The sequence below is a fragment of the Pholis gunnellus genome (assembly GCF_910591455.1).
Source record: "Pholis gunnellus genome assembly, chromosome: 16".
Taxonomy (NCBI): domain Eukaryota; kingdom Metazoa; phylum Chordata; class Actinopteri; order Perciformes; family Pholidae; genus Pholis; species Pholis gunnellus.
In genome coordinates, this window is record NC_136543.1 from 19,649,213 (window position 1) to 19,669,265 (window position 20,053).

Sequence of the window (20,053 nt, forward strand, 5' to 3'; positions counted from 1 at the left end):
TTTGATGAAAACTTATTTATTGTCAATAAAAATCAAAATGAGCATCAAAACTTTAGAAATGAAACATGAACTGAGACAGTGAGTGAGTGAAAGAAAGAGATAAACAGACATAAAGAGTTACAGAGTACAGACTGAGAGCATCAGAGTGAAACCAGCAGCAGAGTCCCAGTGAGTCAGGTCAGGACTGGGAACACTGGTCTCTGATCAGTGTCTCTGAGAGCAGAGGCTGGGAGCCCTGGGTGGCCTCACAGGTCACAGAGACCACCTTCCTCCACTGGTCTGCAGGGAGCCTCAGGGTGCTGCTCCAGCTGTAGTGGCCGTCCTTCTCCAGCACCCCGGGGCTCCTGCTCTCCTCCCCGCTGCTGCTGCTGCTGCCGTCCACCTTCCAGGCCAGACTCCAGTCTGAGGGGAAGCCCTTGTTGGCCAGGCACATGAGCGTGGCCTTCCCCTGCTGCAGCTCCTCACTGGAGGGGGGCAGCACCGTCAGGGTGGGACGGACGTCACCTAGGAGACACCAATCAGCTTAGAGGACAGGGACCACACAGCTGTCAATCAAACACCAGACACTTGGACACCTTTACTGTGAGAGAGGTGATTTTCTCCTTTAAGGAGTTTCTGTCAGATGTTCTTTCTGCTCCACCAGTCACTCACTCACACATTGTTTCACTTCCCTTTAAGAAGCCTCTCATGCATATCAGCACAGAGAGAATCATCATACAGAATGAGCTGAAATACATCAAACTACACTAGAGATAAAACATCAACATGTGGACAAATATTAAATCTTTATCATCAAAAACGTTAACTAAACATTACTTTAAAATATTTAGTGGAAAAACTTACAAGTACAAAACATGAAGTGACTACAATCAAACGTTCTTCATGTGGATGTCAGTCATCATTAAAAACTGTTCAAAGATTTTAAAATGTCGAAACACTATTTGACAAAATGAAGAGGTTTTGCACATTTCAAATACGTATCTTTATCTTCACTTTGTTCAATTTTATTTGAATCATTCTGATTCTGAAATTGTTTTTATTAAACAGTTTTAATTGAGGTAGAAATGAACCCAAACTTTTAAAACATTTGTAGAAGTTTTATATTTTCTACATTTCCAGCTGTTTGAGTTTCAGTAGGAGAGGAATGAGTAAACACATGTTTAGTAAAGCTGCTCTGAGTTAGTCTCCATGATGAAGGAGGAGAAATAAACACATGAATCCTAAAAGTGTACGATTAAAACAAGATATATTCATCTGCCTCAAACATCCAAAAACTACATTTAAAACATGACTTTAGAATAATTAATTTAGTATTATTGTGCAGAAACTTACTTCCAACATGCAGTCTGGTTCCTCCACCAAAAGTCCACCACAGTGATACAAAGTCATTGAGCCGCCGTACAAAAACCTCTCACTGTAGAGAGACACGCTCTCTGACTTTGACAGACTGAACTAAACCTACAAACACTCAAGATCTGACTTTACCATTGAAGTTGTAAGTTATGATTTATTCCCCAGTTTAAAATTTTACTTTCTTAACAATTACTTTTTTTAATTTCTGTTGCTGAACTGAACTTTGTCTCTTCGTGCAACATAACTGTCGAAAAAGTCGTCCATCAAAATTAAAAGACAACTTTTTGTTTCTACATTGTTGAATATAAAAGAATACAAAGACCAATGACTTCTGAAATAAATAAATATTCAAACATTTGACTTACTTCCAACATGCAGTCTGGTTCCTCCACCGAACGTGAACCACAGTGATACAAAGTCATTGAGCCGCCGTACAAAAACCTCTCACTGTAGAGAGACACGCTCTCTGACTTTGACACAAACAAACTCAACAAACACATTCACAGTTTACACATTTCATTTAATAAATGGTTCAATTACTAAAAACGGATTCAGAAATCATACATATGTATTTAACAATTTATTTTAGAAATGTTGACATCTATGAGAAATATTAACTTGACTTTCACCAAAACCAATTGATGATTGATGAAGATATTCCTGAAGAAAAACTCTCCAACAAATCATGCCAAATGTAAATAATTGTCATAAAGTCATGTTTGTTTTTTACCGTGACAAATTAAAAACTATATTTTTGTTTAAATTCGTCTCACAGTGATGTTGATTTGTGTTGTAGTGAATTAGGGAGATTAACAAAACATTCCAGAAGAAAATGTTTCCATCAAACTCAAACCAAAGACTCTTATAAATGAGCACTGACACATTCCTGATCAATACTCTGATGAAGTGATTGATCCATTGATAAACAGCATCATCACAGTAATCCAAGTCCCTGTTGGAGTCAGTCACAGCATTTCCATAGAGAGCCACTTTGCATCAGCAGCACCATGCTCCAGTGCTCTGGGAGAGTTTATAGTCCTGAGAGTTGAACACTGGATGACTGACAGCTGTCCTTCATCACAACAGAAGACACAGAAATCCTCCTCATCAAAAACATGACTTTGATCTGCGTCCTCATCTGGACTCTCCTCTGCTGCTGCTTCACAGGTAAAGTCCAGAGAATCAAACTCCTCTCCTCTGTGAACATCCGTCCCTCTGAAATGAAGCCGACTAAACCGTGACGCTGCTTTATGTTTTTGTCTCTGTGTCCTCAGAGTCCAGAGGCCAGGTCACAGTGACTCAGCCTGGAGCAGTGAGCTCTGCTCTGGGAGGCTTCGTCTTCATCACATGTAGGACCAGTCAGAAGGTTGAAAGCACTAGCTATTTTCACTGGTACCAACACAGAGATGGAGAAACTCCTAAACTACTAATTTCTGATACCAGCACTCTAGCATCAGGGACTCCAGGTCGTTTTACAGGCAGTGGATCAAAGTCTGACTTCACTCTGACCATCAGTGGAGTCCAGACTGAAGATCTAGCAGTTTACTACTGTCAGAGTTTTCACGTTATCAACAGTCAGTATGTGTTCACACAGTGAAAAAGCGTCGTACAAAAACCTCCCTCAGTCAGACTGAACAGAAACTGAACTGACTGCTGCAGCTGGAAGCTACTGCAGAGACTGATACACTTCACTGAATATACACACACACACACACACACACACACACACACACACACACACACACATACATACATTCATGATTTTATGACTTCTCGGAACAATACATTGACTTTCATTCATTTTCTGGGAATTAACTTAACCATAGTCACAACCAGCCTAATCTTATCCCTTATTCTAACCTCAATCCAAGTCTTCAGCCTAAAATGTAATGTTTTACGTGATGCAGAACGGCCTTTTGTCCTCATAAGGAAGTCAAGTACCCACAATGTGACTGTGTAATCAGATTTATGTCCCCAAAAGACCTGCAAAAGCACAGAGACACACACACACTCCAGTAGCTGGGTATCTGGTCTATACAGATGACTCAATGTCGATACATATATAATACAAATATAGTTATGAAGATGAACTAGTTATGGACGACTTGTTTCTCCATCACTCTCAGTATTCTCAGACTTCTCTATTTCTTCCTCAGAGAAGTCTTTTAACATCTCAGGTATCTGTTCATTCACAGCATTAGAAAATCAGCCTGTATGCTGATGACATCATTACCGGCATCGTTTTTTCATCTGATCACAAGATACAGCAGATTTTTTGGCTACTCTCCGTTTTTTAAATGTGCAGGAAATGTTTTGCATTGTTTGGAAACCACATTTCATCAAACTGAGATAAAGTCAAGGATTGTGTTTATGTCAAAGAAATTACAGATCATTTGTAAAGCAGGAAACAAATTTCCGTATACCTGACTTGATAAACATCTACAAAACTTTCTTTCCAAGATTTTATATACTTTTTGTTATTATAGCTGTCATTATAACCTCAGACTGACTCTCTTAATATTTGGTTTTAATCAGACAAAAACCTGAATTTGATATGAGACCCTTGATGGATTTGGATCCTTCTACGTCACTCGTACATTCTGTAGTCAATAAAGAGAAAATGTAGATATCTTGGTCAGGTATTGGAAATGATAGTGTGTAATAAGACTCAAATTTCTTCCATCCTATAATTTACATCAGCTTGATGGAAACTGGATCTCAAGATATTTTCACTCCACTATGTCATGATTTAAATAGCCAGAGAGGAGGAAACATGATGATGTGTTGAGGACAGCTACAGTTCACTGACTCTGTGTGTTTGCATATGAGTCCTGCCTCTCTGCTCCCAGCCGTTAAGAGGCCAGTGTTGATCAGTGGCTGTCCAGGCCTTTCAGAGACACGGACACGCCGGCAGCACAATGATGATGTCACTGACTCTACTGCTGACCACCCTGGGGCTCCTTGTTCAGGGTGAGACTCTCTTGTGAAAGCTTTGGTTCACCACAATGATGTTCTGCTGTGATGGAGAAACAGTGAAACAAGCAGCATTGACCTTCTTCCATCTGTTCTCCATGTTAAAGAAATGAGACTCTTCTGTTTGGATGTTGATCATCTTTCTCCAAACTGGATTTGTCTCAATAACCCTTCTGCTCTTTTTCATGTTTTCCAGATTCATCAGGAGAAATCATCCTGACTCAGTCTCCTGGATCTCAGTCTGTTGTTCCAGGACAGACTGTCTCCATCAGGTGTAAAGCCAGTTCAAGTGTTACTAATGACATTCAGTGGTACCTTCAGAAACAAGGAGAATCTCCTAAACTCCTAATTTATGATGCTGTATCCCGTCATACTGGAGTTTCAGGTCGTTTCAGTGGGGTTCAGTCTGGGACTGACTTCACTTTGACCATCAGTGGAGTTCAGATTGAAGATGCAGGAGATTATTACTGTCAGCAGGATTACAGCTCGTTCACACAGTGATACACCGTCGTACAAAAACCTCCTCAGCTGGAGAGGAACTGATCTGACTCAACAGCTGCATAGAAATAGAAGAAATGTAAGTTTGACTAACAATGAAGTCAATATAACAGTAGAATGTCAGGAAATACTATTTATACTATAGTAATTAATTATACTATGTTTAATACCATAGTAAGTAATAATGTTTACTTTGCCAAGCCAATACACACTTAAGCATTTCAATACTTTATTTCATATATTTATAATTTTGTATCCTTCTCCATCTTTATACACTCCACATCATACACCATCATCATACACTAACAGTATAACTGCACGTATTTTTATGAACAAGTGAAAAATAAAATGTTGGTCATTGTACATTCTAGTTAAACTGTTATAAATGCAAAAAAAATTCTTCCTATCTTTATTTTTATTTTGTAATCTTCCATGAAATGCACATGACACATATTTGAATAATTCCTGAGAATGTTTAATATTATTTTATCTCTTATTATCAAAATAAACTTCTCAACCTACCAGGCTGTGTTGGAAGAGTCGGTCCAGATGGAGGAAATGAAAAAGGGAACCGAAACAATCCTCCGATTCTCGTTACTGTAGCAGTGATATTATGGTCTGTTGTAGTTTCACTGTGTTGCACATATGAATCTTATTTGGACCATTGCTGTCGCTGGAGTTTCAAAGTTTAATATATTATTTAATGGTGACATCTTCTGGTGCAAAAGTGACATTGCTTCATATTCAGGGGAAGCTTTGTTGCAGGACCACAGTTTTAACATTGTTTTAAGGCCGGACCTTGTTGAGGTATTTCAGCTATTCATTGATATCTTTTTCACTGAAACATCAAAGTCTCAGTTGTAGCTTCATCATAGTCGGTTAGACCTTCATCTTCACTCTGTGTCTACTTGATATTTAATGGCCTTGTTTTCCAAATAACAGCGAAATAAGGAGAGCAACTAAACACTGTTGTCTTCGTCGTCTTTCCATTTTTTATCACTTCATTGTTACGTTTCTGATTGTATTCTGTGATCATTTGTAATAACAATATAAGCAATGTACAAAGCATCATAATTATAAACTCCACCCAGGAACAGGGAGGTACAACGACAACAACAACAGAAAAACTTTAAAGCTATAAAATATTTATCGGCATCTTTACCACCAAGCGGAAAAGCAGCAGTTAACTGACCGCACTTCTCAAATCACTGCAGCAAGGTCAGAATTTAATCAACTGGAACTCACTAAAAAGTTCCAGTTAAGTCGCTCTATAATGTGTATACATCTGCTATTTTTTGTGTTTACACACACAGTATGTAGAATAGTAATAAATAACAGCTTTTATTTTTGGTGTTAAATTATCTGAACTTTTAGGTCTATTGTTTATCATTATCTAAAGGTGCAGTACTCACGGATGGCCATGGGGCTGAAGGGGGGCGCTTTTCTCCACTTGCAGCTAGTTGGCAGCTGTGAAGTAGACGAGACCAACCAGGTGTGAACACCTAATGCCTCTGACAGCCAGCAGAAAGGGCGTAGCCTCCTGCAGGGGAAATGGTGGGAAATTAAAAGAAGACAAATCAATGTAGTGATTGAGAGAATGACAACATTAGATATTGATTAATGAAATACCAGTTGGGAGAATGATTCAATAAAAAGAGACAAATACTTCAACTTCTTTGGTTCTGTCGAATCCTTTTTTTCAATGTAGTTCACTCAAAATTCAAATCAGATGGGATCAAAACAAAAAGGTTCTCATAAAATATAAAACTAACTTCCTTAACCCTCCTGTTATGTTGCAGGTCAAATTGACCCGTTTCAAAGTTTGAAAATCTAGAAAAAATATTTTAAAGTACTTTTTCTGTATGAAACTTCTTCTGCTTGCCTTAATTAGGGTAATCAACGTGAAAAAAATTAAATAAAAAAAATATCATGTATTTGCAACCCCCCCCCTGCAGGTTTATATAACAGAGATGATGTTCGGGTCAATTTGACCCGGCAGTGAAAGTGGAGGCTGTAAGGGGTCAGAAGGGTCAAGTTTAGACCATTTCTTTCTTTGAAAATGTGAGACAAAGTATCTCTTACTCCTCCCAACATGTTTCACCCCATTTCACACACACCCACACCCACACACACACGCACACAGGTGCGGTCTCACTACCGCACCTGTGCGAGAAAGATACTATTTTGGCAGGAACCTTTTTTTTTCTCGTGGGAAAACTCCGCCCACACTTAGCAGGAGAGGAGAGAAACATATGAAAGGGTTGCTTGGGAGTCCTACCAACATTACACTCTGCAGATACATGCAACACAGCAGCTTACTGGACACTCATGACACTCGTGTGCTGTGTAGACACACACACACACACACACCTACACACACACACACACACACACCTCGTTCATTGTGTTTATATCTTGTTAATTTTTGTAAATGTCTGTTTCTTAACACTACAAGTAAACATGAGTAAAGTTTACTTTCAATACAAATCCTCATGACTCATTTAGCTTGATTTTGAGTGAGCGGGTCAATATGACCCTAAACAGCAGAGGTGTCTCATCTCCATTTATCTACATCACCCCATGAAAAAAATAATGTTTCAAAATGTAAAAATAATTTAGAGAAAAATACATGTTATGGTAGACTAATGCAATTTACATCTAGGTTTTTCCAATGTACCTAAAAAATTGTTTTAACATGTATTTTTCATTAAAACAAGTGAGTTATCCTCATTGAACTATGATCTATGGAGGGGGGAATTACTTCATTCCACTAAATACTGATTGAATTGTTAGTAAGGGTGTTGGTGATGAGGTACAAACTATATTTATTAGGATTTTTTGGTTTCTGACAACTTTTGGATGATTAAACATGCACCGGGTCATATTGACCCGCGAACATCATGGCTGTACCTAAGAAACGAACATAACAGGAGGGTAAAGCTAACATATTGCTAATTGCACTTAACACAAATTTAAATTTAGGCTGATGAGCAAATTCTCCTCATCTTCACCATTGTGCATCCTGACCCTCGTCTTCATTCTTCTGCTCCTTTCCCCCCAGTTCAGGGCTCATATACTTTTGTTGTTGTTTTTTTACATTGTAGCAAATTAACATGTAACATTTTCTAATTAGCACTAAATACAAGGTATAGTCGAGTCTGGTGGGACTGACGTTTGTTTTTTAAATATCTACTAAACCAAAAAGTACAAATTGAACAAATAACAATTTTGACCTGATGCCAAATGAGAAGTCAGGCGATCATCAAAGTTATCACAGTGTATCCTCTGGGGAACATGAGTGTCAGTACAACATGTCATGGAGATCAATCATTGTTGAGATATCTCACTCTGGACCAAACAGGTCCACAGACCCAGCATGACATCCAGCTGCTAGCATTGTTAACAATAAAGTTAAGATGCATTAGAAAACCTCACCATGACAGCTGTAGTGATTTACAACAGTTTTATTATATGCAATCAAATTCATCTCATCTATTTTGTTCTTTGAGAAGGAGCTGACAGACGGACTGATACTCATAAATCGATTCATCCAGAAGACAATGTGAAGACCTGACACACAGAAACACAGCAAATCACTGGAAACTGTTTCACATGTTCCTGTAAATAAATAGTCAATGTTTTGTTGGTTTTACCGTCAACAACGTGACATAATAAACGTCAGAGAGCTACTTTAAGCACACCCACAACAAGACAGCTTTGCCTTCAAAATAAGAGACTTGCTGTTTTTATGCCATTTGTTCTTAGACGTTGGGGAGTATGACCACAATGGACACTAGTTTTCTCAGTTTATTTTGAATACCTGCACTCTGTCATTTTCTTTAACACAATATGCAAATGAACTGCAACTTTTCTAAACTAATGATGTTAATCTGTTTGTTTATTTTCTTTAGATGACTTTGCTAACAGAAAGTTTCATGTTATAAGTTGACATATTGTTTCTTGCAGTACTTTATTCCTGTCAGTAGTCAAATAAGTAGTAAAATATGTTGGTAGGCAGACTCCATTACGTCCATTCATTTGTAAGGCATTTATTCAGATGTTGGATACGTTTCTTCTTCCTAAGAGAGACGTGTGAGAAATAAAGCGCTGTGAAGCCTTCACAATAGATAGTGGTATCATTTTTTTTAAATAGTGGAGTATAAGAAAGGATATTTACTCAAAGACCAACTTATGCAGCACCAGCGCATCGTTGGGGCTTTTATTGTGAAACAAATGAGCTGAACACATCTGGGGCTGTTCTTCGGGGGGCTTGACTCTACATGCAGCAGCAGAGACGGTTTACCAGTACCCAGTAGAAACAGGGAGAGGAGGGGCACTCACAGCTTGACTGGGAGTTTTGTTTCCCCTTTCACTCCACACTGAAACTTGTTTTAAAACTTTTAATATCAATACTGCAATGTCGACCACCGAGAGCTCCCTGGCCTGTGAGGGGATGTACTCCAAACTGATAGACGACGAGGGCGCATATGACGATATGAACCGCAGGCCAGATGTGGGGCTCGGCGGTAAGTACTCAAAGTATGTCATGTAACTGCTGCGAATTAAAATCACGTCTGCTGCTTAATATTTGAGTTACTTTGATTTGAGTCTCTCTTGTTGACTGTTTTCAGTTCACGCTCGCTGCTTTATTGAAGACAGAATGTGTAAAATACCGGATTCACTACACAAATCAAAACACACGCGAGCTACGTTATTTCACCTTAATGTCAGTTTTGCACACCTTTGTTTGTGTCATCCAGCAGTAGAATGAAGTAAATATTTAGTTTTCAATTCATATTTTTTTAATTATTATTTATTATCAATAGTTTATTATAATACTTGCTAGGGCTGCCAGTAATGGTTATTTATCATCAATGAATCGTATTTGCTCTGTTCATAGATTCATTGTTTGGTTAAATGTCAGAAACTGTTTCTGCTTTAAACTTGTCTCATGGTGCACTTTTCAAAACAAAACAAAAGTGCAAAGTGCATTACAAAGAGCAAACATGACACACATTACAACATAAAATCCATACAAAGTACCGCAATAGTGTAAAAATGAACTTGTGGGCATGTTAGCATGCAGATGTTAACTAAAGCTTTCAGGATATTTAAGCGATGGGTGAAAGATCAAAGGGTTGAAGCCATGACTTTTGCGTTCACTTTTTTTTTCCACTCAAACTCTTCTCCTTGGGATTTGGAATCAGATCTCCATCATTTCATTTATTGACTAAATGTAACAAAAAAACATGGATTATGATTCATGGACAAAATCGAGTCAGACTGCTTCTGGCAAACCGTATTCACTAAATATCATGCAAGTCATTTCACATCTGACACTGACAGCCTAACAGCAGCATTAATAATAAATCCTTAAATCTGTGTGGGCATGAATCTTCCCGCCTGGTGACGGTTGCATCGTGTCCAGACAAATCAAATCAAGTCACTGTAGTGCAGCCGAATCTCCAACATCCCAGAAACTGACCTGACAGCTTTTTCACAAGTCTGAACAGAGCAGAGATTCCTCTGAGTTATTCACCTGTAAATGGAAACATTGTAAAGAGCTGGAGGGGCCACGACGAGTAAGATCCGGTACCATCGTAGTGTAAAAAGAGATTCACTGCAGATCGTTATCGTTATTCTATACGTCGATCCGTGACAATGCTACTTTGTGAACAACAAATCTGTGTTTAAGTTGACAGCAGGAGAGCTAGTTAACGTTGGCCCCGCTAACGGCTAACGTTAGTGGTTCCATTCAGTTACATTATGATGCATTCAGGCTCTGTTTAGTAGAAATGAGAATTGGGCAAAAATAGATTATAACTTTATCATGATGACGTTAGTAGAGGTTGCATTGAGTTATTATTATGTTATTTGCACAAGATGTTTGTGATGTTTTATGTAAAGCACTTTGAATTGCCTTGTTGCTGAAATGTGCTGTATAAATAAACGTGCCTTGCCTTTAACATTCACATTAAACGGGCTTGATATTTAGCTCTATGTGTATCAGTACACAATATCCAGAAAACTTGATTTATTAGATTGATAAACAATCTTGCTGTCTTCCCACTTCCAGCTCACCCAGTCTCCCCAATCAGACTGATCCCCAGGCCGGGCGGCCCCGGGCCCTACCGCCTCGCCACCATCTGCCTGGCTACGCTGTGTGCCGTCCTGCTGATCTCCCTCATAGCCGTCACCTCACACTGTGAGTATACGAACTGTCAGATACTTATTTATTTCTTTTTGTTTATTGCTTTTGGTATTAAAGTAAAAAGAAAATACATTAAAGGAACCCTGTGGAGTTTTTTCTGACGACTAGTGGTGTACCAACATTCCCATCACGTGTTCAACCGGCACAAACATGTGGACGAGGACGACGTCAGACGCATTCTGCAGACTACCGATGCTGTATTTTAAAAATGAGTAAATTACAAATAAAAACACTCACCCGCATCCTTCAGGTCAACGTTTAGCTTAAAGCACCAAATGTTGTACTTCAAGTCTTGTCGTGTGTGATCTGGAACTTAGATACTTTCATACTTTCCAAGATGTTCCTCTTAAATGATCTTTAAGCTAATTGATCATGTTTACCATATACGTTCCACAGATAAGAACAAAACTCAGAGAGATGGAGAAGTGACCTCAGAGATGCAGAAGCAGACGCAGGACTCGGACACGTCGGCTTTGACCGCCTCCATCAGCAAACTGCAGGAGGAGAAAAAACAGCTGCAGGAGGAGAAAAAACAGCTGCAGGAGGAGAAAAAACCGCTGCAGGAGGAGAAAAAACAGCTGCAGGAGGAGAAAAAACAGCTGCAGGAGGAGAAAAAACAGCTGCAGGAGGAGAAGGACGAGCTTCTGGCCAAACTGAACACAATGACAGCCACTAAAGGTAGCCGGCTCCATATTTGTACATGGGTTTGTTTTGGTCACATACATATAAACTTCTCGACTGTTACTGAGGGTGAACTGTGCATTTTGAGGACCACGCTGATCTGCTTCCCGGATGCTTAATCGCTCTCTTTCATCAGCTCCTGAGGTGATCAAACCCACGACGAAGGCCCCGATCGTCTGCCCCGTGAACTGGCATCTCTTCAACAACAGCTGTTACTTCATCTCCAGAAACACGAGGGATTGGCCCGAGAGCAAGTCGTACTGCCAGAGCCAAGGAGCTTACCTGGCCATCATCCACACGGCGGAGGAGCAGGTACAGTGTGCGACGCGAGCTGCATGGTCGCAACGTGACGGTCACGATGCTGACGTGTGTCCCGAGGAACGCCTTTAGGTTTTGCGTCCGTTGGAGTTTTTTTTCTATGAGTCTCTTACGAAACAAAGTGTTTCATTTAATGGGGCTTAATGGCTCACAGGAAGAAGGTATATCCGACTTTGATATAATATTTGTTAGTAGAAACATTCACTGTCTTATTTCTGGATTTGCTGAAATGTGAAAGATAGTAGAATATCACCAACCTTATGCAACACAAAACACTATAATTACACTATAGTCCAATATCAACATCTGTCTGGGTTGTGATGTTAATCAAATGTCAGGATGAGCTGCTGTACAAAAACAACCAGTGATGAATGTGTTCCTTGGATGCACTTCAACATTCCCTTTGTCTGCGTGTTTCCTCTCAGACGTTTCTGTGGGATCAACTTCCCAGAGGCCACTGGAACGCCTACTGGTTCGGGATCACTGACGGGCACACAGAGGATAAGTGGAAATGGGTGGATGACACCCCGCTGGTCGGAGGGTAGGTTCACTTCTTTTACAACTCATCTCGCCTAACCAGGCGGAAATGTGTGTTAAAGCTGCATTCTCTCTAGTGTCCACCAGGGGGCGACTCCTCTGGTTGTATAGAAGTCTATGAGAAAATGACTCTACTTCTCTCTTGATTTATTACCTCAGTAAACATTGTAAACATGAGTTTATGGTCTCAATCTCTAGTTTCAAGTCTTCTTCAATACAGCATGATGTTCATTTAGTAAATGATGGTCCATTTAGAGTCAAACAGACCATAAAGCAGGTAAACACATCGTAGTTTTTAATAAGAGATGTTACTTCCGCGACTTTTGAGTTTGTAGTATTTCTAATTATGTATTTTCAAAGTTTTTACAGATGCAGAGTTCTAGACATGCAAAATCTTTTAAATTGAGAAACATCATATGTGATATTCATGGCACAACTTGACTGATTGTCAAAAACAAAAGATTTGTCTCTTTTCTATGACTAGTGTAGCTACTACTAAAGCCTGCAATACATACAAAAGTGTACAATAAACAAAGGTTTCTCACTCATTCTTGTATTTATTTATTATTTATGAGGAACTTCACAAGGTATTAAAAAAGATACAGGAGATGAAAGTGGCCTTGAAAGACATGGAGGACTGAGTCTCTGTTGGTGGATAAGTAGAGTTACAAACAGTTAATTTCTGCCCAAACTTTGAGTTCACTCCTGTGGCTGCAGACTGTCTGTGATTCACACATACCTGAACAAACACTCACACACACATTGACTGACCATTGGACCTCTGTTGAACACTGACCTGCAGACTTTGGCACACATTTGGGCCTGCAAGCCGCACTGTGGCGGTTGTTGGACTGGGTCACGCTGAACGAGGCCAAACGGAGAGGGTCAGCTGGCGAGAGGGAAGATGTGGCCAGCGGAGGGAAAAAGGGGGAAGCGGACGAGGCAAATAAACGCTGTTAAGTGCAAACTTCAACGCAATACTTCCCGTTTCACTGGAAAGTCATCCCTGAGGTGCAGAACAGTTTTGAATGGAAAAAATCAAAAAAAGGAAGTGAAGTTTCTGGACTCCAAAGACAGAATTGTCAGGGCCGATTCAAAGATCTGGACCCAGGCAATGGAAAAGTGTACTTCTTTAAAGCTATTAATGGTTTGAAACCATTGTGATCCTTATTGTTAGCCAGCAGCGTGGCTCGAGGGATGCAGATGTCAAAGGTTTTAGTAAACGAGAGACACGATCTCTCTCGCTAACTATTTCTGTCACTTTTCGGGGACAACGCAATGAATGTTCTCCAGGAGAGATGAGATATGCACATTTAAACTACATTACATTTCCAACTCTCTGAATGACAGCTGGCCTGCTTTCTCCTCTCATAGTCATTATAAATTGAATATTTTGTGGTTTTGGACTGCTGGTTGGACATCACCTTGGGCCCCTTTTTACAATTGTATTTACATTAATCGTAGTAATGTGAAGCATAGATGTTATGCACATAAACAATGAGTTTAAGGTTCTAGATGTTACAGATGTGATGTAACAGCTGGAGTGAGGCCCTGATCACGTCTGCCTGCTGAAACAGCAGCTCTGAGCAGCCTTATGTAACTGCTGCAGGAAGCTTCACGGCAGGTGACCCTGACCTCTGATCTCTGATGAAAAACAAATGAGTCAGAGAGTCTGAAGAAACTGTGGAAAAACACATTTAGCTTTAAAACGCAAAGTCATCTTCTTTTAATATTTTGTCTCTCAGTGAAGTTTCTTTCCCATCGTATGCCAACTCAGCAGATATTCTAATAACCATCTGATTTCTCTTCCTCTTTTTGAAAATGTCGAACCTTTTGTCATTCCTCTTTTGCCCCCTACATTCCTTTCCTTCCTCTTTTCCTGCTGAGATGTTCATTATTTTTTCCTCATGTTGTTTTGGCTCAGCTTCTTGCTGATTTCATATTTATTGTAATATTCAACCTTTATTCTTGAACCTTTAACCACTTTTTACGCGGGCTGCTGCTGTTATGTTTGCATCCTGTAAGCTTCTCTAGAAATAAATTAGTAGGATTAATTGATTCGTGAGTGTATCCATAAAACAATGTATAGACTCACATACAAGTAATTATTCTTAATCATCACTTATTTTCAATTTATTTAACCTTTGTTCACTCAATTGCCGAAAGATGCATCACTTAAATTCAGCAAAAGAAAAAAATGATTTCTATAATTTACACCTTACATAACTTACCAAACTTCTCATTTGTAAGACTCTCAGTATGATGTTTAAAGACAGATTGTCTTCTCGGAGAACATCCAGTTCAATCACCTTATTGTTAACTCCAGACCCACTCGATGTGAGTCTGTATCTGCAGAGACTCTGCCCTCTTTTCTTATACGGCTGTGTTCCAGACGTTTCTGGGCCCCAATGAAGACGTTGCGACAAGGTGACAGATTGTAAATGCGCATCCAAGAGGATGCACACAACGCTGAAAAAACACAAATAAAATGAGGCCAAACAACAAGCGGGCAGCAAAGCTCGTTCAAAATTAGTCTGAATCTGGCGTTGGCTTTTACCCGCCGGCTGGGATTTTGAGTATTGTGTTTACAAAACCGCAACAGACAAATTCTACTCATTCTGCCTTTGACTATATATTGTTGACCGAGGTGATTTTGATTTGATTCTGCAGTTTTTGGGAGGTCGGCGAGCCCAACAACCACATCAACGAGGACTGTGGCTACATCGTGAAAACGCGCGTGTTGGAGCGAGTGGCGATCCGGAGCTGGTACGACGCCCCCTGCACCGCGTACTGGCCCTTCATCTGCGAGAAAGACATGGCCGCCGTCGCCAGCTCCGCCGTACCACACTGAGACATCAGCACCGCTCTGGTCGTCTGTAGTTTGTCACCCGCAGGCATGAAAGCAACTTCAAAACTGACACGATACAGTCAGATATGTCAGGTTTACGGGATGAATATAAGATGAATGAAACTTCTCTCCTCTCATTGTTTTGAAAGCACTGGTTAAAAGTCCTATTAAAATGGGTTTACAGTAGTCTGAAGATATTTAAAGTTATCCAAACTCTGCAGGAGTTACTGAACATTTTATTTTGTCATGTTTTAGATATTCCGTATATTCTTGGTCACTGATCTTATGATGAGTATCAGCATTTAAAGATGCAATGCGTGCGATCTGTCCAGAAGTTTAGTTAAAAAACATTCAGATATTAGCTTAACATCCTATAATAGAATATGAAGAGGTCACAGCGTTGTCTATTGTGTTGCAGAGATGTCTACTGAAATCAGCATGCTAATGAGACGGTGGTGCTTCTATGGCTTTATGGTACCAAAGGTGTTTCACGTGGTTTTGCTTTTGTTTCTTTGCCTTTTTACTACATAAACAATATCTTTTTTACATGATTCGTTTTTTTGTTTTGTTTATTAAATCAGGAATTCAAGATCATTATCAATGTTATCATTTATTTGTTTACATATTAAATGAAATTTGTAGTGTTTATAATAGATTTATAATAACTGTACACGTGTCATGATGGTAACTGTGCAGAACTGTGATTAAGAATGATCATTTTGAATACAATGCACTTTTAAATAAAGTTTCATACTTGTTTGTTTACGATTTGAATGTAACGTGAATCAAATATTTGAAATTATGCTGAATTATGTCCTGTGGATCTTGTAAATAAATAATAATGATCATTTTTCTGTATCTTAATGTCTCACATTACTTTACAACTCACATCTTTACTGCTTTGATTCAGTCTCGCTGCTCATCGTCCTTCTCATCCTTGTTGTTGTTGTTGTTGTTGCCCAGCAGGTGGCACGACTAACACAAGCAGTCCATCTGTTGACTCTATATGGTCTGCAGGCCACATTTACCTAAAGATTGCAAAGAAAATAGAGTACAGAGCAACTTTAGTAGATTGTTAAACTCTTCATAGTGAATTTATGTGAGCTATTTCCTCCTGCTGTATTTCTTGGTGCGAAAGTTTCAGTTTTGGTTCATAAAAATATGGAAAGAGTTTTGAAACAAAATGTAAAACTGCTTTGACTGTCTGATTGACGGGTTAAGATTTTGTCTCTTCTTCTCTGGACTTGAAGCCCCACACATATTGTCTTCATCTCGTCCACTTCCTGTCTTGTCAAAGTGGGCTGAGAGTGTCCCTGAATGAAGAAGCACGGTTTGTATTGCTCCTTCCCTCCTGAGCTCGTTACCACAGCGAGTGATCAGGAAGTTAGCTAGCCCTCTTCTGTCACAGTCCATTATCCCAGATTACAGGCTGACACTCAGAGAGAGACGGGGGGGGGGGGGGAGTAATAGTGTCCCTTCAACAAATCTAACAACGGACCCGTTTCTAGTTTTAGTTTCAGGAACCCGAAAAGAAAATCTTTATTTCAGAAGCATAAACAGAAAAATGCAGGGAAAAGCATGAACAAAAACGTGTACATGGTGCTCAAATCATTTAGCTACAATCACCCATACTGTCTCCAGTAACTTTCATGTAAAAGGCAAAATATTATTTCAAGGTTTTAAAGGTTTGTACATGAACTACATTAAAAAAATGTTTTTGCATTTATGGAAATAAATTCTCAAGTCTGTGAGGTGCCAATATGTACATTCAGACAAGTTCTGCATATTGCAATACTTCCTCCCATTCATACTAAGTGAAGGAAGATGTGGGATTAACTACTAATACTATCGTTTCCTGATTGAACTTTAATGTAAAAACTTTGCTTTGAGAGCTGCTAGAAAAACAACGTGGGATTTATCGATATCCAGCAGGTCTCACACGGGGAATACAGACGGTGTTCAGATGAGGATGAACAATCCTGCACACATGTTTTTAATGATGACAAATAATTGAACGAAATGAAGCTGATTAATAAACAAACTCTTTTGGGAAGTAGAAAACAAAGAGAGAGAGATGTGTGCGTTGTTTTTACACTGATTGTTTGGTTTCGTGCATTCAAAATGAAAAGTTGTACACAAATAAATATATAAGGCAAACGGGGACTCATGCAGAACATTTTATTTGATCCACAAACTTTCTGGATTTTGTTGAACGTATATTTTCATAGAAGAAGAAGAGAGTGGAGTATGTATCACACACACACACACAAACACACAAATGTACTCAAATAACAGAAGCACAAATCTGATTTACATGTATTTAACATTATTTAATGTTAAATACTGACTATATTCTATGAAATGTTGCACTTAACCTCATGCAGTGCCTGAAACTTCGATAAACTTGAGCAGCAGAAAGGACTCGAGTGCCTCGCTGTAGGACAATATGTCCCGTATATGTCAGCGCACAATCTGTTGCGTCAATTGCTAAAAAGAGACACTGTGCAAGGTGAGGCTTACTCTCAAAGTCCCCCTTAGGAGAGGCCTTAAAACAGCACTGATGATGTCAGCATGAAGCACGAGGTCAAACGCTGGATTAGCAGGATCTTCAGCCAATGAGGACGAGGCTTGTGGCTTAGAGCCGCAGTTTAGTAACGAGGATACATTCAATTGGCACGCTGTCCACGGAGACGATTAAGCTCATCTAAAAAGTTGTCTCTTGGAAAATGTTGATATCGGCTGATAACCACGTTGGAGGTTTTAGCGTCTTGATGAGCACAAACTGAAATAAATTCATTGGATTGCAAAAAGTTATTTTGTTGGTTTCCATCTTTTCTTCTATGAATGTCCCGTAACACAAACAGTTCTCCTGCAGCGTTTAGGCAGCAAAACTACATGGATAGGCTTCGTACTTAGGTACAGAAGTTATGTGACAAATAAGTCAACATTGACTTCTGGTTTTAATGGGACACAAACAACAGTCTTCTGGGTAAAAGTCTTCTGTTTTTGGACCCATCCGTCCACCGTGACGTCCTCCCTGTGTGGACTTTATCGCTCGTTATGCTACGACAGATATTTCATAAAGGAATTGGTCGAGATCGTACCAGAGCTAAAAAGAAAAGTGAATATTGGGCATGTGGTGGACAAAAATACAACTCAAAATATTGGGAACTTCATAAACTGATAGCATGTCAGGTGTCATGTCATGTGCCTCCAGGTATATATGTATAAACCAAAAATGTTATTTTCTATACAACAAAACTTTCCGTTTGTTTTTGACATATTTTAAATGCATTTATAATTATACTTTGCGGTACTCCAGCTAAGCAGGAGGACATGGTGGGTATACTGGCCGACACAGGACTCTGAACTGGGAGACCGCTGTCCATGTCTGGTGCGCTACCAAAAGACAATGTTGACTGACCGAAACTAAAGTCACGTAAAAAAATGTTCCCAGCATCAAATATCTGGCTGTTGCATGATCTGTTGTCCTAATCAATATTCCAGCAACAGACTCAAGTTATACAGAATTCAGACGGGATCAGGATCGTTTCAGAGCAACAGGTGTTTCAGTTCAACCAGTGACCGTGTTAACTGGTGACTTTCAGCCGAATGAGTCCGTGGTTGCTCGTAGTAGCTTGCTTATGGCTGGCGTAGATAATAAACACAGATGAGTATGCATTTTTAATTGATTGAAGGCTTCTACGAGGACACCTACACATTCTGTTGGTGTTTTCAACAGCTGCCGACACTAAGAGCATCTTATAGTAACTCGTTAAACCGGCGGCGTCTATGGCTGCAAAGCTGCAACACTGGACTGTTTGCAGCGCCCGTTTTAAAAGTGAATAAAGTCAAAACCTCTGAGTCTGTCATGAATGTATGGCAGAGAGCCTCTAGTGACTTGAAGCTCGTAATGTCTCTCTGGTGTCACGTTACACGCTGGGTTTCACCACTAAACACATGTTGATATCTACACACTAAATATGGGGCCTCTTGATAATTTCTTCTACTCACTCACTAATGTTACTCGGATCTGGAAAGTCAACTTGTTTCGGTTGCTATCGCCATCTTTGGTGGTTAATGCCCTCACATAGCTTGACAAGCTATTGCACGCCGTCCTTCTTCCGTTGCCATAAAGTGTGCAAGCTAACGTATACGACATCATTGTGTATAAACTGTAACAGGGTCTATATGGATGGGGGGAAATTAACTATTCCTTTAGGGGTTTAATTCATAGCACACACATTATGAGAAGTTCCCCACCTTTCCTAGAAGAAGAAGAAAAAATAGAAAATCTCCCCTCAAGCCACAAGTCAGATTACAAGATGTCAAGGGGGGGGGGGGGGGGGGGGCGGACCAATGATACCATCTCATTGGAGAGCAATACCTGCTCTACTTCCTGTCATGGATCGACTCAAAACCTCTCTCTTTAAACCTGCCTCGCTGTCGGCATCCAAATATATCTGACCTCCTCCGTTTGTTTAAACCCAGTGTGCTTTCATTATAGTTTGAGAAAGCAGCTGCCATATTTCTGAGGCAAAACTCTGCGTTTGACTCTTGATCCACTTGTGTTCCCTGCCTTCGCTGTGTGTCAGGTGTGACGCACTTTCAGCCTGACCTGCTCTAATTCCCTA

The 20,053-nt window shown here is 39.7% G+C and overlaps 1 protein-coding gene, 1 long non-coding RNA gene and 1 gene segment (V, D, J or C); 2 read left to right on the plus strand and 1 right to left on the minus strand.

Annotated features, from left to right (window-relative positions):
* LOC306708079 (Ig kappa-b4 chain C region-like) overlaps positions 1-20,053 on the minus strand; it is a 25,511-nt gene continuing 5,458 nt past the window's right edge. The window contains exons 2-3 of the C gene segment in view: positions 1,719-1,756; positions 1-504 (exon numbers count right to left, since the gene is read on the minus strand).
* Positions 4,280-6,495, plus strand: LOC306708080. The gene is made up of 3 exons (XR_013767443.1): positions 4,280-4,323; positions 4,523-4,598; positions 6,224-6,495. It is a non-coding gene; the product is annotated as an uncharacterized lncRNA (long non-coding RNA).
* On the plus strand, positions 9,133-16,269 carry LOC306708486 (uncharacterized protein). Its single transcript, XM_079176328.1, has 6 exons — positions 9,133-9,350; positions 10,901-11,029; positions 11,432-11,713; positions 11,853-12,028; positions 12,460-12,575; positions 15,242-16,269. The coding sequence occupies exons 1-6, from the start codon at positions 9,242-9,244 to the stop codon at positions 15,420-15,422; spliced, it is 993 nt and encodes a 330-aa protein (XP_079032454.1). The 5' UTR covers positions 9,133-9,241; the 3' UTR covers positions 15,423-16,269.